General features: G+C 43.9%; 1 protein-coding gene across 1 annotated transcript; it reads left to right on the top strand.

The window, feature by feature from the left end:
* Positions 1 to 612: 612 nt before the first annotated feature.
* On the top strand, positions 613 to 22,693 carry LOC130861970 (cytochrome P450 2B1-like). The gene is made up of 9 exons (XM_057751344.1): positions 613 to 783; positions 7,633 to 7,795; positions 7,933 to 8,082; positions 9,921 to 10,081; positions 10,776 to 10,952; positions 11,387 to 11,528; positions 14,861 to 15,048; positions 15,221 to 15,362; positions 22,512 to 22,693. The coding sequence occupies exons 1-9, from the start codon at positions 613 to 615 to the stop codon at positions 22,691 to 22,693; spliced, it is 1,476 nt and encodes a 491-aa protein (XP_057607327.1).
* The last annotated feature ends 4,915 nt before the right edge of the window (positions 22,694 to 27,608 follow it).

Raw genomic sequence — 27,608 nt, 5'->3', positions numbered from 1 at the left:
TCAAGAAATTTCATCTTCAGCTCCTTGGAGCTTTAGGTCAGGGACTGTGCAGACACACAGACGTACACACAGGATCATGCAACACTCTTCTCTTACTTAAATGTGAATACATTTACATATGAATCTAAGAACATACAGATAGGCCTCCACAATTTAAGGTTATACATGCAAACACACTCACAGAAATGCAAGAGTAGGTTAGAAAGCAATCTAGACCCTAACACAGAAATATCAAACTGCATTTTCATATTAGAAATGACTTTTTATATGTAAAGTACACAGTAAATATGCACAGATCCATGTCCAGGGAAATAAATAGACAGAACTGAGCTGGCATATGTATACTCACGCCCAGAAATGGAGACACATTACTCCCTATGCCCTTTGTCCTGTGTATGTTTCATGATGTTCTAGGGTTAGGGTGGAGGTAAGAAGATAGGGAGTGAGCAGGTCACCAACAGCCCAATCAGGAAGTATGATACTCACACTCCTGGACAGTGATGCAACAGGAGGTGGGAACAACTGAAGTTGCTCAACTGGGTGGAGACCCAGGTCCAGCATAAAAGTCCTGCTGGAGTGTGCAGTGAAGTGGACGGTGCTCAGACCAGGACCATGGAGCCCAGTGTCCTGCTCCTCCTTGCTCTCCTTGTGAGCTTCTTACTACTCATGGTCAGGGGCCACCCAAAGGCTCGTGGCCATCTTCCACCAGGACCCCGTCCCCTGCCCCTCTTAGGAAACCTCCTTCAGATGGACAGAAGAGGCCTCCTCAACTCCTTTATTCAGGTAAGACATGCACATGGCCTTTGCTGTTTAGGATTAGCCTCGTGTTTTCTCCTGAAGATCACTTATTTGGGTGAAGAAGGAACTCCTTCCAGGCAGTAGGTTCAGGTGGGAAGGTCGCTGAGGGAAAAGTGAGGTGCTGGTCAATGGTGGATGGTGCTCAGGTTGACAGGTGTGTCCTCGCTGTTGGACAGTGTGAGACACTGTGCTTGGAGTGTGAATGGTGTTGGGGTATCATGGTGTGCACTAAGGGCTTACAGTTTTCCTATCTGATGTTTCTTTGTTTCAAAGGAGAAAGAAAAGTGTCATAGGCATCCACAGATAAGAGATTAGTCTGCTGTATTCAGGAACAAAGGGGATGAGAGGCAGGTCAGGAGGTGGGGTAGGTAGGAAGTGCTTATCAGTTATAAACACAAGGACCACCCAAGGAGCCAACCCTGAAACCATCTCTCCTAGTCTTCACAACTGAGATTTTATGTTCAATTACCACTTCTTTATTAATAATCATTTAGCACCTGTTTGGCTCCAGTTCCTGTTTAGAGATCTGATTTAGTGACAGCAATCCCAACTCCTGCTACCCCTTGGATTTTAATATATCACCCACCTGGACAAATGGTGTATTCATTTGGTTTTTATTTTTTTGAGGGATGGTCATTCTTGTTTCTCAGGCTAATGATCCTTCTGAGTTATCATCCCACAGGCTGGATTTAAAGATGTGTGGTACACCTGGCCACAAGTGTTTTAAAAATGTGCTTCTCATATATTGGAAAGGTCAAATTAACATCATATTTATTTTTTGTTCTTTTTGTTTGTTTGGTTGGTTGGTTGGTTTGCCTTGTTGTTGTTATTTTCCTTTTCTTTTTTGCTGTTTTGTTTTGTTTTGTTTTGTTTTTGTTGTTGTTGTTGTTGTTGTTTTGAGACAGGGTTTCTCTGTGAAACAGTCCTGGCTGTCCTGTCACTCACTCTGTAGAGAGACTCAAACTCATCAAGATCCACCTACCTCTGACTTCTGAGTGCTGGGATTAATTTTTATTCCTTGAAAGTCTAATTCATTCATTTCTCATTTTCCTCTCCTCTTCTCTGTGTCTGAAGGCCCCTCTTACTTGGAGGTAACTATGGTTGCCTGAGTGAGTATGGATGTGGGGGCAATTGAGTTGAAGGTGAGCAACTTATGAACAGCTACATCACTGAAGAAAGTGGCACTTCCCCCAGCATACTTAACTGCCCAGAGACTCGCAGGGAGGGCTGGTGACATCCTGTCTTGATAGCATGACATGCTGCATCTTTTCCCTGTAGGGATAGTCATCATGCCCTGCAAATAAGGTTCCCAGGCCTTAGCAATGTGCACTGGTCAGGGAATTCCTACCCTCTACAGAACTCCTTAAAGAACTGTTCAAATCCACAATCCAATGGACGTGGCAGTCTTGGAGCTGAACTGACTTCCTAACTGTCAGGAGATAAGACTCTGTTTGTAGATGTAGAATAAACTCATAAAATTCAACTACACAAGTTATCTGCTCATTTGGGTGATATTGTATACAAGCAAAACAATAAGGTGTAGGAAAAAGCTGCTTGTTGGTTCCTGGCTGCTCAGCCCCAAAATAATCACACAGAAACTGTATTAATTAAATTACTGCTTGGCCCATTAGGTATAACTTCTTATTGGCTAACTCTTCCATCTTAGTTTAACCCATTACTAGTAATGTGTGTATCGCCACAAGGCTGTGGTTTACTGGCTAAAGTTCCCAGTGTCTGTCTCCAGAGGCTCTATGGCTTCTCCCTAACTCTCCCTTCTTCCTCCCAGCACTCAGTTTTAGTTTTCCCCACCTAGATCTGTTCTATCTTACCACGGGCTTCAGACAGTTATTTTATTAACCAATATATTCACAGCATACATAGGGTAATCCCACATCAATAAGAATTTTAAGATTGATTGAGAGTTCAAACAGACTTACATAAGACACAGGACTTGAACAAACCACAAAGTTTTTCTAGAAGAATGACAGGTATGGAAAAGAAGCCATTCCTGAGCAGCAGCTGGTATTAGGAAAAGAGTAGAACCAGATGGGGGAGATCATGGTGTGACAGGAAAGAGGCAGGCATTGAATCTTTAGGTCATGGAACTGGCTTGATGTGAGCCAAAGATGGTAAGAACTGAAGTGATTCAACCAAACAGGCAAGAGAAAAACCTCGCATGTCTTCATCTCTTTTCTGTTTCTACAAAAGAATTAGAGAGGTTAAATTCTTTATAAATTAAAGGCTTATCCTACTCAAACTTGTGCAGTGTGATAGTCTAAGATCAAGGAGTTCATTCTTCCAGCCTCTAGTGAGAACCCTTCTTAAGCGTCAAAATGCAGAAAAACCTGTAACATGCAGAAGAGGCTAATCATGTAGAGTGGCCTTGTTTTATACTAACCATTCTCTCAGAATCCAGTTCTCTCTGTGAGACCAGCATTAACCTATTCTATGGATCTGCCCCAAAGACCCAATGCATCTCACTAAGTTCCAGCTCCCAAGGGCTCTGACACTTCTCAACACATCCATATTGGAGACTAAATCAACAGCAGAGAATCCATGAAGGCATAGCACATGGAACAGGCAAGAGGAAAGAGCAGCTGGTCCAGACAGACGCCTTTGGATGTCAAGTGGTAGTGATGTCCTGTGGTGAAACCCAGACACAATCAGCTCGGCTCTCTCAAGTGTGTCGTGGATGAGCCTGGAGCCTGACTCAAATCCAGCTGCTAAAGGCTGTGTCAGCTCCATAAGTCCAAACCCATGTGCAGCTGGCAAGCCCTCTGGAATGTTTCTTGAAAAATTCTCTGGTGGCTCAAAAAGCCGAGATCTCTTCTAGGCATCTGTGTTGATGTAAGATGGTTTTGTGGGCTTTAATCATGGTGTGTCTGTTACAAAGTCTGAGTCTTAATGACAACATTCTTTTGGCCAGTAGTAGAGACAGAAAGAGAAACTGGTCCATCAAAGCTACTAATAGGTTTAGAAATCACCAGCATTCTACAGTGTCAAAATAACACTTTAATTTTTGTTTAATAAATAAACTCTATTATTGCTGCTTGGAGGACCAGTCTCCCAAAGCATAGGGCTCCAAATGAAACAATAGCATCGGCATGACCTAAGATTTATCTACCCAAGGTAGCTAGGAAGAAAGACACGCACACTCTCTCGGTTTCCTTCTTTATTCTCTATTCTTCTTGTCTTCTGTCTACTGTATACATTTTTCTCTGGCTTATATAACCCACCAAACTTCTCGGGCACTATAGGAATCACAATGTGGTTACATTCCATATTTCAACTAAATGATTATAAGAAACACAGGTAAAACCAGGGTTTTTTTTTTATCACCTTTACATGATTGAAAACAAGGTCATCTCAGAATCCCACTTAAATTTACATCAAGTAACTTGTTAGATTAACAGAACAGGAGCAAGCAGAAAGTATTTTATCTCAGCCAACTCTTTTGTTTGCAGGCTACACATTGTGATTACAAAGAAAAACAGCAATCATTCTACTATTTATCTTGATGGACGATTTTATAAGAAATCTTACAGGAATTACAAACCTAAACTTTATATGTGAAAACCAGTCAGCTGTACTTTAAATCTTTAGGGTGCATATCCACCCACCAATAGTTTCTTATATCAGCACATATAGGGCAGGAATGAGTATAAGGAGTCAACCATCACCTTTGATCACCAACCAGCCCTAGCCAGGAATGTGTGTCAGCCAGCAACAGTTGGGCTGCCTTGTGTTTTTTACCCTAACCTAGTGAATCTGCAACTCAGCTCTGTGTTCTTTTGAACATTAAATTGTTTTCTGGGGCTTTTCATCTTAAGGCTGTTATCAAAACATATGATTTAACCTGAAATTGTTTTAAAGTTTTGTTTTGGCTAATGGTGCACACAGAAACTTGTGACTGTTTCTTTTAGCATCAAAATTGAAGAAATTTGAGCCAGCCTGGCTCCTGGGAATCTATTGTTTCTCTTTATCGTTAGCTTGACCTATGATCTCTACAGCTACACAACTGAAACTCATAGGTGTTGTGGATGTCACAGCTCAGGTGTGTGGGTTCACATGGGTCTGTGAAATGAAGACTCAGAGACACCTTAAGAATGAATTTAGCCTTTCTTGGCTACAGGCAGGTCAGTCTCTCTAGAGAACCTTCAATACTCAACATTCAGGACTAACCCTTCAGGACTCAACCTTCAGGAACGATTGTTTTCCCTTTGCCCAGGGCTCCTTTATTGTTCTCCAATTTTCACCTAGCGAGTACATGTCCATATCCTCACAACATCCTGACTGGGCCTCTAAAGAGATGATGCAAAAGAAATTGCCCAATTCAGGAGGAACCACAGTTTTCTGTGTTTCCTTCTAACCAAGATTTGCATAAGCTTTGTACCCTTGGGAAACTCTCAGACAGAGGGGAGCAAGAGAAACAATAGGTTAATTGCTAACAAAAGATGGCTACAGCTAGGTGCTAGCTCCCTGGAGCTAGCCCAGCAGGATGCTGCTACACATAGGCCCTAGCTCTGCCACATTTCCTTATGTTTACTTTTCTTCCTCAACACTGTGTGTGAGTTATCATTGTTATATCCATTAGACGGTACAGTTTAGGGAGGAATCATCTTCTTGACAATCCACAGATAGGAATTGCCCAGTAGAATGGAATCTTTTCATGAGATAAACACACAACTTCACAAACAGTGGGATCTCCCCACAGTCATTCACACAGTGCCAGATAACAGAAAAAGACAAGCAACAAGCATGAAAAGGCACAGCAGAAACAAAACATGCCCATGAGTCTGTGATCTCAGGGTCTTGCCTGTCCAACTTGACCCATGAGAGAGTTTCTTCCTGCTGAGCTGACACCATGAGCTTCAATTGCCACCTTTCCTCTGACATGGCCACCAGCACTCTAGGTTATGATGTTATTATATTGGGCGAGCATTTTTTTCAGCCTCATCTTAAAAATAAATCAGTCCTCTGCTTCCCCATTCCTCCCTTGTTCCTCTTTGACACCAGCTCCGTGTTGCTCCCTGACCCTGTTCCCCTTCAGGTCGTAGCACCCATAAACAGGATTTAATGAGGCACCATGACAGATGGGATAAGTTCAGGTACAGAGGTACGATCATGATAGAAAGTCTGATCTTATTTTCAGCAGCAAGGGTACAGTGAGGTGCCTGAGAAAGGTCCAGGGTATTAAGTAAGGAATGCTTCAGTGAATGCTGTGATTTGGGTTGTGGTGAAACTGTTCTTATGGATGTAAGAGCAGAAGTAAGGAACCAGGAAGGGGCTTGCAGAGGGAAGTACACAGCATTTTAAAGTAACCTTAACAAAGTCTCTTAAACCACTCTTATTTATGACCATGTCTGTCTGTGTGTGTGAGTATATTTTAATTGGGTACACAAATCTATTCATAAAGGCAAAGACCAGAGGAGGGTGCCAGGTGTCCTCCTCTGTCCATCTATCTATTTCCTCCAGTCAGACTCCCTCCCTGCAACTGGATCTGAAAGCCAGTAATCCCAAAGGATCCTTCTATCTTCACATTCTAACTCTTTACTCAGGAGTCCTAGGGCACATATGAATGCCTCAGCTTGTTATATTGGTGATGAGATCCAAACCCTGATCATCACAACTGTGCAGCAAGTACTCTTATCTGATGAGCCCCAATTACAATGTTAACAAGTGATCTGTTTCATCTATCTGTGCGTCAGCAACTTATTTGCCAATCTATCTATGTATCTATCTAATATCTGTATATCTATGTGTTATCTATTTGGCTATCAATCTATTTATCTTCATCATCATCATCATATTTGTGTTTGTGTGAGTGTATTTGTGAATGGTCCTTATGCATAACTGATATCTGAAGAAACCAAAGAGGTCATCAAATCCCACGAAGCTGGCATTACAGGCAGTTTTTAGCTATCTGACATGGGAGGTGGGACAAAAGTCAGGGCCTCTGCAACAAAAGCAGCGCTCTTAGCCACTGAGCCACCTCTCGTCCTCCACCTATTAAGCTTTGAGTTAAGATGTGCAGAGATTTTCTTAGCATTGTCCACTAAACAACACTGGACACTGACCATTTTCATAGCCTTTCATTTCTATTAGCTGCAGTGCAACCCAGAGAAAGTAAAGGTTACAAAAGAGGAAGGGTTATTTGCAAACCCCTCACCAATGTCCTCAAGGGCTCTGAGCACTGCAGGGTTGTCATGTTCCCAGGACCAATTCCCTGTAGATGCCCTGATGGTTGCATTGCCAGGCATTTTCCCAACTGTTCGTACTGCAGTCTTGACTCACATTCAGGACCACTACTAGGTGACTATCACTTTCCTTCACATGTAACCCATTGGTTGGTCAGGGCCGTTCTCTCTGAATGTTGTCAGGAGGCATTGGACAGGCTGAAGATGGACCACAGGAAGCATTGTTCAGCTGGCTAGACTGAAGGGTATGGGCATGGAACTAATGCACATCTGCACCCATATCTGTATCTATTATTTTTGAGGTAGGGTCATATGCAGACAAGACTGGCTTCAAACTGGATGTGCAGACAAGGATGACTACTGATTCTCTGGTCTCTACTTCTCTTGTGCCAGAATTATAAACAAGTGTTGCCCTGTCTCCCTACTCTACAGTGCTGGTGTCCTGATTAGGAAATCCAACCAATCAGTGCAGACCCTGCTTGTGTGGTGAATTAACCTTCACCTCTTAGGTCCTCAGGAGAGGAAGGGTGGCCAGGGGAGGGGCACCTACTTACCAGTCTGTGTCTAGGTGTTTTCACAGTGTAACAACAACGTCTGCACTGACTGACCACAACCCTCATATCCTTATGCTTGGCAGCTTCGAGAAAAATATGGAGACGTGTTCACAGTGCACCTGGGACCAAGGCCCGTGGTCGTGCTATGTGGGACAGAGGCCATAAGGGAAGCTCTGGTAGACCAAGCTGAGGCTTTCTCTGGAAGGGGAAAAATAGCTGTGTTTGAACCAATTGTACAAGGATATGGTGAGATATGGGACAGGGTGGAGTGGAGGATGTGGTCTGTAAAGATGTGGGTGAGAGGTGGAGCCAAAGATGTGGGGAAGGACTCAGGGTCTTTGAACTTCCGTTGTAACCCATCAATACTTCCCCTCCATTCTTAGGTGTGATCTTTGCTAATGGGGAACGCTGGAAGACCCTTCGGCGTTTCTCTCTGGCCACCATGAAAGATTTTGGGATGGGCAAGCGAAGTGTGGAGGAGCGAATTCAAGAGGAAGCCCAATGTCTGGTGGAGGAGCTGCAGAAATCCCAGGGTGAGTTCCAGAGAATGGGCAGAAGGGAAGATGGTGATGCAGGGACCTGAGTGCCGAACCAAAGAAGAAAAAGAGACCCATAAGGGTAGAGAAACAGACAGACAGACACACACACAAATGCACATGCACACACAGAGAGGGAGAGATACACAGACAGAGTGACTTTGGGGATGAGATACAGACAGAAGTGGAAAGATAGAATCACAATGGCAGGAAAGAAACATGAGGTATTTTTTTTCCAAAATAACGTACTGCCCATGGTGGTCACTTCTCTTCAGAAAATCAATCTGTGAGTTATTTTCTTTGTCAATTGGGCGGTTTTGGTGGACACTCATCCTCTAAGAACTCAGAAGGTGAGGGAAGATGGCCTTGAGCTCAAGGCCAGCCCTGTCTGCACTGTGAGGTCCTGCCTTTGATGTGGCTGTGGCTGAGTTGTTGAGAGCTTATAGCACCATGGTCCTGCATGTTTGTAATCCCAGCACTCCAGAGGTGGAGGCAGGAGGATGAGAATTCCAAGTTCCTCTTCTACTGCACATAGATTTCAATGTCACTTTTTCTTAACCTTTGTTGTTGCTACCCACTCTGCCCATGGCCTTATCAAAGACAAACACAGGTGTTAGCTCAATGAAAGGGAAGTGAGCAGGAGGGTCTGCAGACATGGTCTAAGCAGGGAACTGTGTTTTCTTCCATGTGAGTGTACTGGTGAGCAGCAGTGAACACAGAGGCTCACTGCAGTTTGACTTTGGTAGAACTCAGAGGAACTCTGGGCACTTTAAGGTTCCTTATATCAAGGTCACGTTGGTACACGACCATTGTTTGCACCTCCATTTCTTTACACTGGGTATTTGTCATCTCTTATTGACCTTTCTTAGGAGATCTGATGGTTCAGTGAGAAGGCAGGAAGGAAGAAAGTTGCAAAGGCAGAGAAAATGATGGGAGAAAGAAGTCAGTGATGGAGGGTCCCAGAAGAAGAGAAATGAGTTCCAAGACTGAGAGTGAAGTTATTAAGCACCAGGGAAGGATACACAGAAGATCAGAGACCACAGACAAGCCAGTCCTTGGTGAGGGACAACAGTGCCCCAATAATTTTGGATTGACAATGGACCTCCAAAAACCAGTGTCTAAGACTGAACCTGGAGCACAAAGGCAGCAGGCAGGGGCTGATGGCTTCTGTAATACCACAGAGCTCAGAAGTTAGAGGAAGATTGGAGGAAGTCAGAGAGGGGATGAAGAAGTCAGAGAATGGATGGAAGAAGCCATAGAAGGGATGGAGGAAGTCAAAGAAGGGAGGGATGAAATCAGAGGGGGGATGGAGGAAGTCAGAGAAGGGATGTAGGAGGTCACAAAAGGAATGCAGTAAGTCAGAGAAGGAATGAAGGAAGACTTGCAGACGGGCATGAAGTGTGCAGGGTTTGTAAATTCACACAGCTATCCCTGAACCCTTCTGTGCACCATTTCTGCCAGTGGGGGTTAGCTGTCAGTTCAGAGTCAGGATGTTGTCCTGGGAGGAGGATCAGACTGCACTTACTCTACTTGTTCCTAGCATACTAATTCCAGTCATGATTAGCTGAGTTGCTTTGTGAAGGTGTCTCCCCTTCTGTGTATATGAATAGCATCCCATATTCTGTACAGTACTGAGGGGAGACAAATAAAAGTATGCGTGCATCTCTGAGTGAAGGGTCCAGACTCTTACGTGCATCATATGAGCAAATATGGTAGCAACTGTAACTTTTCATTGAGTAGTGAGTGGTAGAGACAGCTTTACAGAGATGGAGCTGAAGCCACATACTTCCATAGTTCTATATCCCTGTCTCCTGTCCTGCATCCTCACCCTCCAGGAGCTCCCCTGGATCCTACTTACCTCTTCCAGTCCATCACAGCCAACATCATCTGCTCCATTGTCTTTGGAGAGCGCTTTGACTACAAAGATCGCCAGTTCATGCACCTGTTGGATGTGATCTATCGTACCTTCTCACTCATCAGCTCATTGTCCAGCCAGGTCAGTGGATGGGAAGAGAGGAGCATCCAAGGTAGAGGAAAGAAGAGGCTGTTCTGTGGGTGAAGAAGGCAGTGTCTTAGGGATGGAAGAAAGGCAGAGACAACATTGAGAAGCAAGGAAACTTGGGCTCCTGGAGGGATGGAGGGAGAAACAGAGAGAGGAATGTTAATCAGGGTGGAGAGATCTGAATGCAGAAATATTGAATCATCAACATAAGAAAATGATGAGGTGTGGGATGCAGCTGTATCTTAAAGGACAGAGGAGATCATATTTTATGCATGAGCCCCTGAGTTCATCTCCAGGACTTGGTGCTGTACAATACATAAAATATCAGAATTTTGGTGATGGAGGCTGGGGCATTAGAAATTTGGGACAATCCTTGGCTACATGTTGAATTTAAAGCCTGTCTGGCATTAATGTGTTCAAAAGACAATACCCCACAATTTAAAACAAATTAGGACAAAACAAGGGGGATTGGGAGAGAGAGCAGAGAAAAAGGGAAATACAGAGAATGTAAAATGAAGGTTAGAGACTGATTTGAAGATACAGTTAAAGGCATGGGTATTATGGTGTGCATGTATGAGAGGGGTGTGTGTGTGTGTGTTCTTTTGTGACATCTGTGTCCCTAGGAGCACTGCCCACTTCCTGAGACCTGCTAGTTCCAGTTGACCTCCTCAGCCCTTCTTTCTTACAGGTGTTTGAGCTCTTCTCTGGCTTCCTGAAGTACTTTCCTGGTACCCACAGACAAATCTACAAAAACATGCAGGAAATCCTCAACTACATTGGTCACAGCGTGGAGAAGCACCGGGCAACCTTGGACCCCAACAATCCAAGAGACTTCATTGATACCTACCTTATACGCATGGAGAAGGTAAGTCCTGCATGAATGAGAGGGGATGGCTCAGAGTGAAGGCTGAGGATGTGAATGGAGGAAAAGGGGGCAGAAAATGGGGAGGAGAGACAGGAAATGGAGTAGAAGAGATGTAAAAGTGTCTGGAAAATGATGAAAATAAAGGAGGAGAAATTGTGATAGGGAGAAAGAAGGGTGGGGAAGAAACACAGAGTGAGGGACAAAAGGCAGGAAAGACCTCAGAGAAAGAAAGAACCTGGGAGACAAACCATGCTAAACTACAAGAGAGCACAGTAGAGAGAGAAGGCAGAGCAGAAGCCAAGTGATATTGTCGAGGACTGAGAAATGCCATGTGGTCCAGATAGTGAGACAGGACAGTTTCCAGGATGTGTGTGCATCTTCCTGCAAGGCTCCAGGAACCCTGACCCTCCCTTCTCTTTCCCATCTGGAACCAGGAGAAGTTCAACCAACACACAGAGTTCCATCACCAGAACCTCATGATCTCCGTGCTGTCTCTCTTCCTTGCTGGCACTGAGACCAGCAGCACCACGCTCCGCTTTGGCTTCCTGCTCCTGCTCAAATACCCCCATGTTGCAGGTGAGTCACAGGCAGCCAGTTGGGAAATCTTCTAGCTCCCCCTTTTCTGCAGAGGTTTGTGTGGATGAGAGAGACATGAGATTCTTACATCTGGAGCTCTGAAGGCTTTGTTCAACTTCTAACCTAAGGCAGTGCTGTGGGTGGTATGTGAATGAACACTCAGCTGGTCCATTTCCATTGTTTTCTGCTATAACTTGAAGGTTGATCCTTCCATCCATCCATCCACCTACCCATCTTTCCTTCCCTCTTTCTTTCCTTCTGTCTTTACATCCATCCATTCACTCTTCTTTCTGTCCATACTCCTCTTCATCCATGTACCCATTCTATTCATTTACTCATTCGTACATTCATTTTTCCATCTACACACCTACTCACCCACTTATGTAATCCTCTGGCCATCTTCTCTCTATCCATACATTATTAATCCTTGGTTCTTTCATCTCTGCTTCACCTAAGGGAATATATTTCATTCATTTATTTGGATTAATCACTTTGCAGTTTTTATTCTTTTTTAATTTAATTTTTAAATAAAACAATCCTTTTCATTTAGCATACCAATCCCAGTCCCCTCACCTCCTCCCCTCTCCTCTACCTATCACCTCTCCACCCCTCCATCCATTCCTCAGAGAGGGTAAGGCACATTGCTTTGGAGAAGGTCCAAAGCCCTCCCTACTATATCTAGGTTGAGCAAGGTAACCATTCAAAGAGAATAGATTCCCTAAAAGCCCACCCAAACAATATGGATAACTCCTGGTGTCACTGCCAGTGACCCCTCTGTCTTCCCCAGCCATACAAATGTCACCCATATTCAGAGGGACTAGTTTGATCCTATGCTGGTCCCTTCCTTGTTTGACTGGAGTTGGTTAGCTCCCATTAACCCAGGTAAACAGCTTCAGTGGATGTTCTCATCATTGTCTTGACCTCTTTGCTCATATTCTTACTCCTCCCAATCTTCAACTGAACTTTGGGAGCTCAGCCCAGTGCTCTGCTGCTGGTCTCTGCCTCTGTTTCCATCAGTTGCTAGATGAAGGTTCTATGGTGACATTTAAGATATTCACCAATCTGACTATAGGTCAAGTCCAGTTCGAGCACCCTCTCCTCTATTGATTAGGATCTTAGCTGAGGTCATCTTTGTGGATTCATGGGAATTTCTCTAGTGCCAAGTTTCTTGCTAGCCCCATAATAGCTCCCTCACACAAAATATCTCTTTCCTTGCTCTCATCTCTGTCCTTCCTCCATCTTGATATGATCTTACAACAGTCAGAATGGATAAGATCAAAAATACTAGTGAGAGCTTATGCTGGAGAGGATGTAGAGTAAGGGGAACACTCATCCATTGCTGGTGGGAATGCAAACTTGTACAACCACTCTGGAAATAAGTATGGCAGTTTCTCAGAAAATTGGGAATCAACCCACCTCAGGACCCAGTAATACCATTCTTGGACATATACCCAAAAGATGCCCAATCATACTACAAGAACATTATTTCAAACTATGTTAATAGCAGCATTGTTTGTAATATCCAGAAACTGGAAACAACCTAGGTGCCCCTCAATCAAAGAATGGATAAAGAAAACATGGCACATTTACACATTGGAGTACTACTCAGTGGTTAAAAAAAAATGACATCTTGAAATTTGCATGCAAATGGATGAAACTAGAAAAATACATCCTGAGTGAGGTAACCCAGACCCAGAAAAATGAACATGGTATGTACTCACTCACAGGTGGATACTAGCTGTAAAGCAAAGGATAACGAGCCTATAGTCCCTGTCCCTAGGGAAGCTAAGTAACAAGGTGAATGAACCCTAAGAAAAATATGCATAAATCCACCTGGAATGGGGAAATAGACAAGTATGCCTGACAAAATTGGGAGCATGAGGTTGGAGGGAGAAAGGAGGCTAGAAGGGGAATAGTTGGAGAGAGGGGAGGGGGAGAAGAACTAGAGAAAATGGGTAATTATTATTCTATATCACAGCTGCTTGAGTGGGCTGGCTGTCTTTGATTCATTGGTTCATTCATACACAAATCTGCTTATTCCTTAACCCTTCCACTGGCCTTTGAATTCACCCTTCACGTGTCAATCCACTCCTCCATGTATGCATTTAATAATGCATTCATTTATCTGTGATTTGTTTATTGTTCAATACACCTACTTGTTTATTCCTATATTTGCTCATTTATTCATTCATCTATTCCTTTGCTAAGCCTGACATCACTTCATTATTGGTTAGTTATGTTCATTGATTCATTTGTGTACCCACTATTTTTTGACTTGTTAATTGGTTAATACAGTGGGTGAGAAGTGGAATATGGACATCCAGTTTTGCTTTACTCGTTTCACTCACTCAGCAATCTTTCCTTTATTAACCGACTCATCCATTGCTTGGCTGACTTACACACTCACATTCTAAGAATCTGAAATCGATGTGATGTTGTGAGTTTGTCTGCTGCAGTTCATGTGTGGAGGTGGGAGGACAACTTTGTGCATTTGGGTCTCTCCTGCACATTCCCATGGGTTCTGATGTCAAAGCCAGGTTGTCAGGATGGAAATCAATGCATTTGCTAACTGAGCCCTTTCATTGGCCATCATATTCACCAATGTGTTCATATTCTGTTCATACACAGGTTAATTTACTTTCCTTTTATTCCTGAGTATAAAGCCTTATATTGTTGGCCTGTATTTTTAATTTTTTACTAATGTTCATTGCTGTTTTGTCTGCATATATGTCTTATGAGGGGGTTGGACCCCCTGGACCCAGAGTCAAAGACAGTGTGAACTGCCATGAGAGTGCTGGAAATTGAACCCGGGTCCTCTTCAAGAGTGGCCAGTGCTCTTAACCACTAAGACATCTCTCCAGCACTCTGGATTTTTAAATATAAATTGCATGAAAGAAATCTGTTTCTATGTCTCTCTTTCTCTCTTATGTTTGTGTATGTGGGGTGTGTGTGTGTGTGTGTGTGTGTGTGTGTGTGTCAGTGTGTTATGCAGAAACACAAGTTATAACATTACATTACAATTGGGGAAAATTCTTACCATCTTCCCCTCCAGCCCTCACTCAGACTGATAAACAAAAACAGCCCTTTGCGGTGGGTTTTCCTTTTCTCTCTTTTATGAGCAAGATTGGAGCTTTGGAGAGAGTCTCTAACATAGCTCTAAGTATGGCTGGAGAGAAGCGTAGGTGTGCATGTCCAAGAGTGTAGTGTGTCTCTCTCAACAGAGTCTCCTGACTCTGCACTTTTCCTAAGTTATTGACTCAGAAAACAGGATCACTGTGTATTGCCTCCGTGTAGGGGGCAAGCATTGTCTGTTGTCTCCCTTTTCTGTGCAGAGAAAGTCCAAAAGGAGATCGATCAGGTGATCGGCTCACACCGCCCACCAGCCCTTGATGACCGCAACAAAATGCCTTACACTGAGGCTGTTATTCGGGAGATGCAGCGATTTGCAGATATTATCCCCACTGGAGTGCCGCACAAAGTCACCAACGACACTTTGTTCCGAGGGTACCTGCTCCCCAAGGTGAGACCAGCTGTGATTCCACATCTCTGTGCCATGAACATTCTCCACTCTCCCAATCACCACCCTCAGCCTGTTTGTGGTTTCCCAACATTCTGGGGTTCCCTAAGGACTAACTGCCTGCACATGGGAGCCAGGGTATGCTAATACCTTTGTCTCTCACAATGTCTCCTAGAACACTGAAGTGTACCCCATCCTGAGTGCAGCTCTTCATGACCCACGGTACTTTGAACAACCAGATGCCTTCAATCCTGACCACTTCCTGGATGCCAGTGGGGCTCTGAAGAAAACTGAAGCATTTATGCCCTTCTCTATGGGTGAGACGGACCTGTGTTTCCTTTTCCCTACACTAGAGGGCAGGCTCACCCTCCAGGATACAGTAAGGACTAGTTCCGGGTTTACTCAATCTATTCCACCTGGAAAACCATTTGTCCTGGCTACTGTCCCTTAACCTAAAGTTGCATCCTCCTCAGGAGGATTTGGGAGAGGCATTTAAAAACCTCTAAACCTAAACAAATTCTTTTTTTTTACTTTATTATCAGAGAAAACCTTTTTAAACGAGTGACAACACTTATCTTTAATTGTGATTAAATGCCTGACAGAGGAGAACAAAGGATGTTCACAGAGAACACAATGGGTTTAAGTGCACAACCAGGTTCCTCCTGCCGCTCCCAGCAATAAACAACAGATTAATTAATAGGGAGGAAGGGAAGACAGATATTCCCAGGTCAGGACGTTCAGGATGTCTTCAAAGTCAATGCAGCAATGCCCACGTAAAGTCCTCAAAAGAGCAGAAGACAGTTCCTCCACATTGTTTTCCAGTTGCATCAAATCCATCAATTCTGTCTTTTCCTATTAGACATTTGTTTATTGACTTTCCCCTTTTATTAAAAATAGATTCTTTCCTCATACAATATAAGCTGATTACAGTTTCCCCTTCCCTCTCCTCCTCCCAGTCCCTCTCCACCTTCCCTCCCTCCAGGATCCATCCCTTTCTGCTTCTCATTAGAAAAGAACAGGCTTCTAAGTGATAACAACCAAACATGATGAAATTAAGTAAAAGATAAAACAAAAACCATCACTTCAGTGTTATACAGTGCAAATGAACAGAAGGAGTAGAGCCCACGAGAAGGCACGAGAACCAGAGACCCACTCGTTCGCACACTCGGGAATCCATGGAAACACTAAACTGAAAGCTATAAGATGTGCACAGAGGACCTGGTGCAGACTCGAGCAGGCCCTGTGCCTGCTGCCTCAATCTGAGTTCATATGAGCTTTGCTCAGTGGGTTCAGAGCCTCGTTCTCTTGGTGTCCTGTATCCCCTCTGACTCTTACCCTCTTTCTGCCTCCTCTTCCTCTGGGTACTCTGAGCTCTGAGGGGAGGGTTTTGACAAAGACATTCCATTTAGAGCTCTGTGTTCCAAGGTTTCTCTCTCTGTGAAATGTCTGGCTGTGTGTCTCTGAATTTGTTTTTATCTGCTGCAGGAGGAAGCTTCTCTGGTAATGGCTGAATAAGGAGGGCTCTGATCTATGTAGCAGAATATCTTCAGGGGTCATTTTGTTGTTACTTTTATTTTTATTTTTGAGCTGTAGCATTTTTATCCTAGTCCCTGGTTCCTGGTCACTCAAGCAATGCCGCATATTCAAACCATACATTGGATAATTACTCCCACAATGCACTGCATTGTGCCACTGTTGAGCCCTAGTATATTGTCCAGGCAGGATAGCATGGTTCATCACAGGTTTTGTGGTTGGATTGGTGTATACATTTCTCATTTGGTAGCCTGTAGAATACTTCCTATACCTAAGATGCTAGATCACAGGGGTGAAGGTTCTATATAGACACTAGCAAGATGTCTCCAGTTCAATGAGTTGTGTGGGAATTGTCTTCAGCAATGAGACCTTGCTGTCAGTTTGTAGAGCCAACCTACTGTCTTGACAACAGCCTTGGGTTGTTTGGGGTTTTCCATGGGATCCTTTTGGCCAGAAACACAACTGAATGTTAGCTAATCAAAGTACTAGAAGCTTCATTTAATGACAAGATCTGACCAGGTGGGACTCTACCTCCCTTATTATTTGGAGAATTCATGAGGCTCACCTTCCTGTACTTTAGGAAGTTTCTACTGCACTAAGTTTCCATACCAGCACTCAATGCCTCTCAGTTCTCACTGTCTCTCTCCACACTCTATCCCTCAAACACATCTCTCCTCCCACCTAAACATCCCATTCCTGTCCCCTCTGATGCCCCTAGTCCACCCATGAACTCTATTCTATTTTCCCCTCCCAGCAAGATTTATATTCCCCTCCTAGTCCTCTTGTCTGTATCTAACCGTTCTGGGTCTCTGGATTGTAGCTTGGTTATCATTTATTTAATAACTAGTATTCACCTAAAGTGAATATATGCCATGTTTATGTTTTTGGGTCTGGGCTACCTCACTCAGGATTCTTTTCTAGTTCCATCCCTTTGCCTAAATTTTCATGATGCTGTTTTTTTTAAAAAAAAAATCCGAATAATACTCCATTGTACAAATGTAACACATTTTATTCATCCTTCTGTTGAAACTCTCTGTCCCTAGGCTTTCTTTTTTTCCCCGGGATTTGGGGGCAGGGTACATTGGGAGACTTTCAGTGACTGTTTCCATTTCTCTAGAGATTATAGGTCTGTTTAAATTCCTTATTTGATCTTGATTTAACTTTGGTAAGTAGTGCCTATCAAGAAAAGTATCCATTTCTTTTAGATTTTCCAATTTGGTGGAATACAAGTTTTTTAAGTATGTCCTTTAAATTCTCTGATCTCCTCAGGGTCTCTTATGTATCAGCTTTTGATTCTGATTTTGTTAATTTGGTCAGTCTCTTTCCACCTTTTAATTTGTATAAAGGTTTGTCAACCTTATTGATTTTTTCTAAGAATCAATTCATCTTTCCTTTTATTGTTTGTATTGCTCTCTTTGTTTCTATTTTATTGAACTCAACCCTGAGTTCGATTATTTCTTGCCATCTGCTCCTTTTGGGTGTGACTTCTTTTCTTTTTTTTTTAGAGTAGTGGTTCTCACCCTTCCTAAAGTACGGCCCTTTATAACATCAGTTAGCTCCAGAATTTCCCTGTTTAGTTTTTTTCTGAATGACCTGTCTATTGATTAGTGTGGAATGCTTATGTCTCCCACTGTCAGTGTGTGAGAGTCAATGTGTGATTTAAGCTAGAGTAGTGTTTCTTTTACAAACTTTAGTGTCCTTGTGTTTGGCGCATAGATGTTAAGAATTTAAATGTGCTCTTGGTGAATTTTCCTCTGTTGAGTATGTAGTGTGCTTCCCTGTGTCTTTTGATGAGATTTAAATCTAATTTGTTAGATATTAAAATGACCACACCAGTACAATTCTTAGGTCCATTTCCTTGAAACACCTTGTTTTAACCCATTTACCCCAAGGTAATGTCTGTCCTTGATGTTAACACAATTTTCTTGGCTGCAGTCAATGGGTGAATCCACTCTTTCATTCATTCTGCTAGTTTATTTTTTTTTTAATTTTGGAACTTGAGACCGTTAATGTTGAGAAATATCAATTAATGGGCTATGATTGTTGATTCCTGTTATTTCGTTGTTGCTATTGTTGTTGTTGATATTGGTGGTGGTGACGCAGGGTGTGTGTTTTCCTACTTTGATTTTTCTGGTTTGGATTATTTTATTCCCTGTGCTTTCCTGTATCCAGATAATAATTTCACATAGGAGCTTTTTTTCGAGCATCTTATTTAGGGCTAAATTTTTGATAAATATTATTAAAATTGATTTTATCATCAAATATCTTATTTTCTCTATCTATGGTGATTGAAAGGTTTGCTTGATATTGTTGTCAAAGTTGATATCTGTGGGTTTTTTGAATCTGCAGTACATCTGTCTGGGCCCTTTTGGCCTTTAGAGTCTCCATTGAGAAGTCAGGTATAATTCTAATAGGTTTGCCTTTACATGTTGCTTGGTCTTTTTGTTTTGAAACTTTTAATAATCTTTCCCTGTTCTGTGCATTTATGTATTAATGGGTCTTTCTTTTCTGATACAATCTACTTGGTGTTCTATAAGATTCTTATACCTTTGTAGACAGGATTACTGGGCTCTAGTGGAGACACATTGTCCTGGCTGTTACTGATTGTGTTTTTATGCTGGCATCCAGGAATCTTGTTTGGTGGTGATTATAGGTCTAGGTGCCGATATCTGGGTTTGTCTTTGTTAGGTGGATGTTTGGTTTCTTGGTTTCTGGGGTTTAGGTGAACATGATGGCTGTGTGTTGCCATAGGAAGCTTTCGTGGACCTGTTTCCCTATCCTGCCCAGCTGGTGTGTCCCAGGGAATTCCTGCTGGTGATGGAGGCTGGGATAATGGGATGAGTTGGGGGAAGGAGGATTGGAGGAGTAGATCTTTGTGATTCATTGGGGATGGGGCCAGGGAGGCAAGGGAGATCACACTAGGCATTCTGCTGCAGAGCTGGAGGTGAGATGGGGGTAGTGGGGGTGGATCTGGAGAATCAGAAGGAGAGGCATGGATTCTCTGTCAGCCTACCTGCTTCCCTGGTCAGAGTGGACTTTGGCTTAGTAATGGTGCATCCTGGGGAATATCAGGGAAATCCAGAGATGTGGAGTGTGGGTATGGAAGGCTGCAGCAAGGTTTTTGTTGCAGAGGTGGGGTGAGGACTGGGGTTTGGGTCTTGGGGAACAGAGGGAGAGGTGAAGATCTGTAGTCAGCCTACCTGAATCCAGGGCAGGGGTGGTCTGTGGTTTAGCAGAGAGAGTGCAAAATGTTTTTCCTAGGGAAAAACAACAAGAACAAATGACATCATCTATGAACTGCCGTGAGCTTGTAAGGTCTTGAGAGTAGGGAGGGATTTATCTGTGAGCACTGGGGAAATGAGGCATGTCCTGACACACCTGTCTGTTTGTATTAAATACTGATTGGCTTGTTAAACTGTAAGAGAGATCAAAATTACTAGCATTTATTTTTTCCAAGAACCCATTCATGATGGAAAAACTCCTGAACCATAGAAAGTTCAGTTACAGCTCCCAGCGGTGTCAGCACACAGTGTCTACAGACCAGAGGGAGCTGGGCATGAACACACAGCTTGATGGGTGCCAGCTCTGCTTTTGCCTTACTTGGCCATGCTGAGGTAGTTGGCAGCCTGGAGCAGGTCAACTGCTGTGATTGACTGAGGTTTGTTTTTCACTGGAAGAATATAATCTCTCTAGTGTGTAGTTCAATTTCCTGTAGTGTTTATTTAGTTTGTTACATAAGAAGATGATATCTAGGTTAATTCAGTTGAATGGACTCTATGGGATGTAAACATGGAAACTTTGTGTTCTGGTTTCTTATGTTCTGGAGAGAGAGGGGGTTCTAGAAACAATTCCTTAGTCTTTAGTTGCCCCCCCCAACCTCATGCAAGGTATGGAACCCAGGCGCTGTGTACACTATGGTAAACAAGTTCTCTTCCAAAGAGCACACACCTCCAGACTCCTCCTTGTGCATTCTAGAGATGCTCTCCTGCTCAGCATGTCTGTCCTCAGCCCCTCACAGAGGGATTTAAAGCAAGTGTTCTCCTGCTGAGCCATGTCTCCTCTAGGAAATGTCTAGTCCTGAGTGCCAAGAGACTTCAGTGTCCCTGGGCTCACCCTGCTCATGAATTGTTCATATGACTGTCCCAAGTATAGAAAGGCAGGGATGTGAAGAAAAGGGACTGAGACAAATAAACAATAGAGAGGTAAGAATATCAAGACAGATTCCAATAAAGAGAGGCACCCAGAGACACGAGGAATCTACAATAGGAGGAGATGTATGATAGGAATCAGAGCATGGACATGAGAGAAAAGAAGATGGGTGAAGAACTGGAGGTGAAGAAGTAAGTCAGGAAGAGAGGAAGGGGAGAGAAAAGGGAGGGGGAGAAAGGCATAACTAGAAAGAGACTAAGAAGCAGAAGGGAAGACACAGAAGGAAGACATGACAAGGTGTCCTTGGACAGAAAAACAGAAGGGACTGAGATGCTATCTAGGGAGTTTAGAAAGACACAAGTAGATGGAATCGCTCAAAAGACAAATAGTAGTGATAGGTACAGACACAGGTCAGGTAGGCTACCATTGGCAGAAAGAAAAATGTAAAGAAAGGGAGATTATGGGACAAAACATGTTAGCGCCAAAGAGACATAAATTGTGTCCTAAATACCCAGCACAGGTATGGGGGACTTTGTGTTGACAGAGAGATAAGATGTTAAAAGCTGCTCTGGAAAAACCTGGGTCTCAAAACCAGTTCTAGGAGAATCATCTCAGAGACTTCTCCATGAATTTCTAAGCTTGTGCCACCTAAATTCTGAAAAGGTAGGGTCTAAGCAGGTAGGTAGGGTGCTTTCCCTGCATACTCCTACACAGGACTGATTTCCCAAGAACTGGAGACACAGGGGTTGCTGGGAAATCCCTCTTCCACCTGAAGGCTTGAGGCAGCCAACTGCAGATTAAGAATCACTGAGGTACAGGCAGGTGGTGGAGCCTCTGCCTGGGCTTTCAGGCTCCCTTGCTCTGTGCTGCTCCATGCCGGAGGAAACAAACCGACAAGGGCTCCTTATACCCTGAGAATCTGTTGGGTGCCATAGATCCCTTATCATGTGCCCCTGCTCATTCTCAATTATAAGAAAAATTGTATTCAGTAACTAGCTGAAGTTGACTGATCTTAAGCTGAAGAAGCAAGGGGGACTGAGAAAGAGAAAGAGAGAAATAGGACAGAGAGAAGGGGGAGGGAGAGGGAGAGAGAGAGATAGGACTGGAGATGAGAGACAGGGGGGCAGACAGAGAGCTCTTGGTGTGTATTCCATCATCTTCATGTTGTAATCCTCCAAGTGCACTTGCAGGCATGTGCCCCCATACCTGGCTCATCTAGGGCCCTTAATGCCATTCAGTTGTTGGTCTAAGAGTCTCTGTAAACAGCACCTTCACCTTCAGGGCGGCCAATGAGATGGGGACCATTCCCCCCATGTGATAAAAGAGGGAACATTAAAGATGTTACAATACACATGTTTACACATGCACATTTGTTCCTACTCTCTTGTGTTCTTGCAATTCTGAAACAAAGGACTCTGATAATAAACAAAACCTAGAAATCTGTCAGAAATTACCAGGAGACATCCACCAACAATTTGGCTTGCATTTTATGATTGAATTATTGCATATATGTTGGCATGCATATGCATGTGCACTATGGAGGGTGTGTATATGTTTATGACAGAGGAATTTGTTCTCTCCTTGCAACATGTAGGTCCAAGGGGTGAACTCATGTCCTCAGGATTGATGGCAGGCTGCCTTCTATTCTCACTTGAATTGCAGGTTAAGGGTCAAACTCTTTCTTCTCCATTGCAATGGACAGAGTTGTCTGGGTTTAGGGAAGGGACAGTCTGAAGTTTGTATACTCACCTGGGGCTCACATGGCTCATTCTCTGTGCCCACAGGAAAGCGCATTTGTCTTGGCGAAGGCATTGCCCGCAACGAATTGTTCCTTTTCTTCACCACCATCCTCCAGAACTTCTCTGTGTCCAGTCCTGTGGATCCTAAGGACATTGACCTCAGGCCCAAGGAGAGTGGCTTGACCAACGTAGCTCCAACATATAAGATCAGCTTCTTGGCCCGCTGACTGGGCTGAGGTGGCCATGTGTCCCCACTCCTGTTGAGAATGGCCCCATCTTTCTTCCTCTGTGAGACCTGCTGCCAACCAGGCCATAGGTCACTGCTCACATCCTTCAACATTACTGCAGTTTCTGCAAAGCTCTGAGGTGTGTTCTTCTGCCCTGAGAAAGGCACTGGGGAAATCAATCACTGTCTTTCTTTTTCTCTTTTTTTTTTTTTTTTTTTTTGGATTTTTCGAGACAGGGTTTCTCCGTAGCTTTTGGTTCCTGTCCTGGAACTAGCTCTTGTAGACCAGGCTGGTCTCGAACTCCCAGAGATCCACCTGTCTCTGCCTCCCGAGTGCTGGGATTAAAGGTGTGCACCACCACCGCCCGGCTCACTGTCTTTCTTGATGTGTGAACCGAGAGACTTCAGAAGGTCACATCTCATGCTGAGTCAGTTCCCTATTGCACCCAGCAACCACAGTTTCCATGTAGAGACTTCTGGTGCTCCATCATCTAATCTAATGAATGCTGGCCATGTCAGAGGATCAGCAGTTGAAATTGAAGTCCAAGGTGTCATTTCAACTGGAAGAAAACTTTCTAATATGTTAGTCTTGTTTTATGTAAGACTATGAGAACACAGACTCTGCAATATCTTTTGATTCTACTTTGTTTTTACATGTTTATTGCTACCATCTTTCCCTGGTATCTGGCTTGGTGTGAGTAGATGTGGGGAGACCCTGCTACTTGTAACATACTGTGTTTCTCTCAAGAAAACAGCCTGTTCTACTGGGCATTTTACTCTGTGAATTGTCAAGAAGATGATTCCTCCCTAACTGTGTTGTTTAATTGAAGCAATGTTAGCTTATTAAGAATTTTGAGAAATAAAAATGAATACAAGGAAATAATATACAGTCTGGGCCTATGAGCTCCCCCTAAGGGGCTGCTGCAGATCACAGCTCAAGTTAAGAAAAACAATGAGCAGCTGTCTCAAATTCCTTGAATCTTAATGCTGAGAAATCTATCACAGGCTTTGGTGTGCACCATTAGTTGAAACAAAGCTTCGAAATAACTTTAGATTGGACCAGATGCCTTGCTAATGGTCTTTTAAAGATAAACTACCCCAGAAAACCAATCTAACATTTACATAGGCAAGGCGGTGATTCATTTATGCTAGAGTCAAAACTACAAAACAGCCCAGTTATTGCCGACTGTCAGGTGATTACATCTTTGCACCCGCTCCTGACATCAAATTGCTGACATGGATGTGCGCCCTGAAGACTCGAGTTCAGCTGACTGACTGTTTCTTATGTAAATTAGGGTTGGGTCCTGGGACTGCACAAATACCAGGGAGTAGAACACCAAAGTCTAGAAAAAGAAACAACTTTGTTCTGTGGCACCATTTGGTAAGGAAGTTCTGACTAGTCAGGAATAGAGAGAGTAATTTAGCCCTGTAGCCCTCCCAAAAGGGAACTACAGGTTTCTTTTTATGATATGAGGTCACACACAGGGTAGAAAGTAAACTTTGAGATTTAAAGCATCATAGTGCCACAGTATCCTGGTAGTGTGGACTGGAGCTGAAGCTAGGTATTTCTAGAATGTTGACTTGAACCTGTACTAGGGAATTTATGACACTCCAGGCACCTCTGAGACCCAAAGAGATTCTGGATTTTACAACTTTTAATTACAAGTGTTAGTTCAAAATGTTTACACAGTTGTGAGTTAGTTTGAATTGCCTTTCCCCTGCCTCAGAGAAATAAAATTAAAGCCCTTTGTGACTCCTGCATTCCCTGAAATTTTTGGTGGGGGTGTATAAGTGGTGGAGAGAGAGAGAGAGAGAGAGAGAGAGAGAGAGAGAGAGAGAGAATTAGAGAGAACAACATGAAAAGAGAATAAAAAAGTAAATCATCAGGAGAAAGTGTGAGTCTCTTTTTTTCCCTAACCCTCAGGCAGAAAAATCTTAGCTGTGAACATCCCTTCAAACCCTGTACTGTCTGGAGGCTGGTCCTCCAGGCTGCAATAAATAGGCTCTGCATAGGGTCTGAATTCTGTGTCTGTGGTCTTGCCTAATGTGTGTAGTTCTTGTAAGCAGAAGCACATAACTGTGATCTTTGGTGTCTGGTGTCTTTTATTTCACACAGTATATTCTAGGTCCCTGTGCTTTGCAAACAAGGTCACATCATCCAAGGGCTTTTATTATGGTTTTTCTCAGCAAAAACACAACACCTTCTTTCATGTGTTCTGCCAGCAGAAGATGTGCTTCAGATTTAGGGTGGGTCTTCCTGCTTCTAATAATTTAATAGAAAATCTCTCACAGGATGCCAGCAGCCTGGGTTTTAGTTGATACCTGATACAGTCAAGTTAGCCCTCAAGAGCAACCATGACAGTGTCCAGTCCCCTGACCTCCTGGCTGCTCTTACATGCGACCTCTTGATTATCTGTTAACTAAGATTTCCTCAGAAGGGCTACTTGCTGCAAACTTCATCACATTCATGACAAGCTTGTGAAGGGACAACCTGTTGCCTTGTACCCTGCTCTACTGTGAAAACCTGAAGAGCAGGTGGCTGATGTCAGGTGTTTAATAAATACAGTGGAAGAATAACCAGTAAGTAAATTAAGCACTCGATAAAATGACACAATAAGTCACTCTTTAAACTTGCCCAATGTGCAACTCAAACTTGTTTATCTAATCTCTGTCACTCTCCTCAGGTGACCACAGTAAATTCTTCTCCCCCAAAGTGTGCAAGTCGATACCAGTTCTCTAAGTCATCTGTGCTTGCTGTTTTGCCACCTCTGACAGAATTGTCTGGGAGCCACACTTTGAATGGTGTCCCCTGAAAATGAGCTTCTACACACCGCACTGCTGGAACAAGCAGGTGTTTATGGGAAGGTCATTTATTTAACATCATCAACTAGGAAGATGTCTCTGGGTAATCACTGGCCAAACAAAAGGCAGCTTTCAAATCACCTCTGAGAAACTAAATTTCCATTTGTCTCACCAAAGTCCCTGTAGCCTAGGGAGAGTTACCAGGACTTTGCCAAGGGAGATTCCTGGTGCACCTCCTCCACCACCAACAGGAATAGGACAACAAACAAAGCAGTCACCCCTTCAAGAACAACAGGGGGATGTGCAGCATGCCAAGGGAGGACCATGGTGTTCTGTCTTCTGAATCTTGCCAGGCTGGGGCAGGGGTCACTCCAGCTCAAGGGTGTCTCTCTCCTGGAGAATGGCTTCTTCCTTTGCTGGAAAACATTTTCAAACAGACCCCATGAGCTTACTCAAATCTTTCCAAGGGGTGAGATGTGGAGGAGGTGAGGGTGAGGAGGCAGGAGGTGGAGGAAGGAAGTGGTGCTCACAGGCTGCAAAGAGTTGCAGGCCCATGGCTCAACAGGCATCTCCAGATCAGGTTGGGAATTCTCTTCTTCCAGCCATGCTGTGGTACTAGAGAAGCTTCTAGAATACTTTTGACAAGGAACAGAGGGAAGGTTGGTAGGGACATAGGTTCTGGTAGACATACTGTGTTCTCCATCATGGAGAGCAGCGTTTTACGTGTGGAGTCTGTGAAACTCATAATGTCCAAAGCTGGGGGGGGGGGGGTGTCTCAGAAAAGCTGGGACCAGAGCACTCAGGGAAGAGTATGTGAGAGATGGTCACATGAAACCACAGAGCTCAAGTTTGGGTTCTTTCTCTTTTTTTTTTTTCTTTCTTTTTTTTTTTTCTTTTTTTTGGATTTTCTAGACAGGGTTTCTCCGTAGCTTTTGGTTCCTGTCCTGGAACTAGCTCTTGTAGACCAGGCTGGCCTCGAACTCACAGAGATCCGCCTGCCTCTGCCTCTCGAGTGCTAGGCTTAAAGGCGTGCGCCACCACTGCCCAGCTCAAGTTTGGGTTCTTGAAGGGACAAAGCCACCTCTATTTTTTGATAGGCCCCAAGGTGGCTGAGGGCAGAGTGGGAAGTTCCCTAGACTGGAGCCCAGCTGGTTGAGGTTGATATCAGCAAGTGGAAAATCCTCTCCTAGACTGGAGTCCAGCTGCTGAAGGTAGCTATCAACAGAGCAGGAAGTTCCCTAGACTAGAGCCCAGCTGCTCGAGGTTGACATCAGCGGAGTGGAAAATCCCCTAGACTTGAGCCAAACAGACACCCATACCCCCTTATGCCCTTAACAATAGATTTGTGATTTTTTTGCCTTTATAAATCCTGCCTAAGATATTAATCAAAGCGGCTATAGTATAGGGCCAGTTCAGGCGCCCTCTCCTCAGCTGTTCAAGGAACAAGCTGGGGACATCTCCTTGGACACCTGGGAACCCCTCTAGAGTCCAGTTTCTTGCCAACCCTCAGGGCTGACTGAGAAACCAAGGACAGTGGCACTGGATTTTGCTTCTACTCCATGTACTGGTTTTGTGGGAACCTAGTCTGTTGGGATCCTCACCTTCTTAGACCTGGATGGAGGGGGGAGGACATTGGACTTCCCACAGGGCAGGGAACCCTGACTGCTCTTTGGACTGGAGAGGGAAGGGAAGTGGGGGGAGGGAAATGGAAGGAGGGGAGGAGGTGAAAATTTGTAGTAATAATAATAATAACCCTGCCTAAGAATGGTGGGTCACCTCCTCTGGCCCCTGCCGCATCAGTTTGCAAGACAAAGTCTCTATCATGATTTGTACTACAGGATTAAACCTTGCTTTTGCATTTCAGTGAGTCTCTGTCTCTGGTGGTCTTTGGGGGTCCCCGTGACTTGGGCACGACATTTGGGGACTCATCTGGAATCCCCAGAGACTCCTGAGACCCCAAGACCCCGAAGGTTTAAGTCAGCCGTAGGGGTGAGTTATAGTGCTGTCTCTGTCTATCTTTTGTTTGTCTGCAATCTTCCATTTCAGAAGTGACCACATTCAGCTCTCTGTCAGGTTCCCGCCTTAGCGGTTGCACTTGTAAGGCAGACCTGGAG

Source organism: Chionomys nivalis, chromosome 2 (genome assembly GCF_950005125.1).
Source record: "Chionomys nivalis chromosome 2, mChiNiv1.1, whole genome shotgun sequence".
NCBI classification, from domain to species: domain Eukaryota; kingdom Metazoa; phylum Chordata; class Mammalia; order Rodentia; family Cricetidae; genus Chionomys; species Chionomys nivalis.
This window is presented reverse-complemented; position numbering and strand designations above follow the sequence as displayed.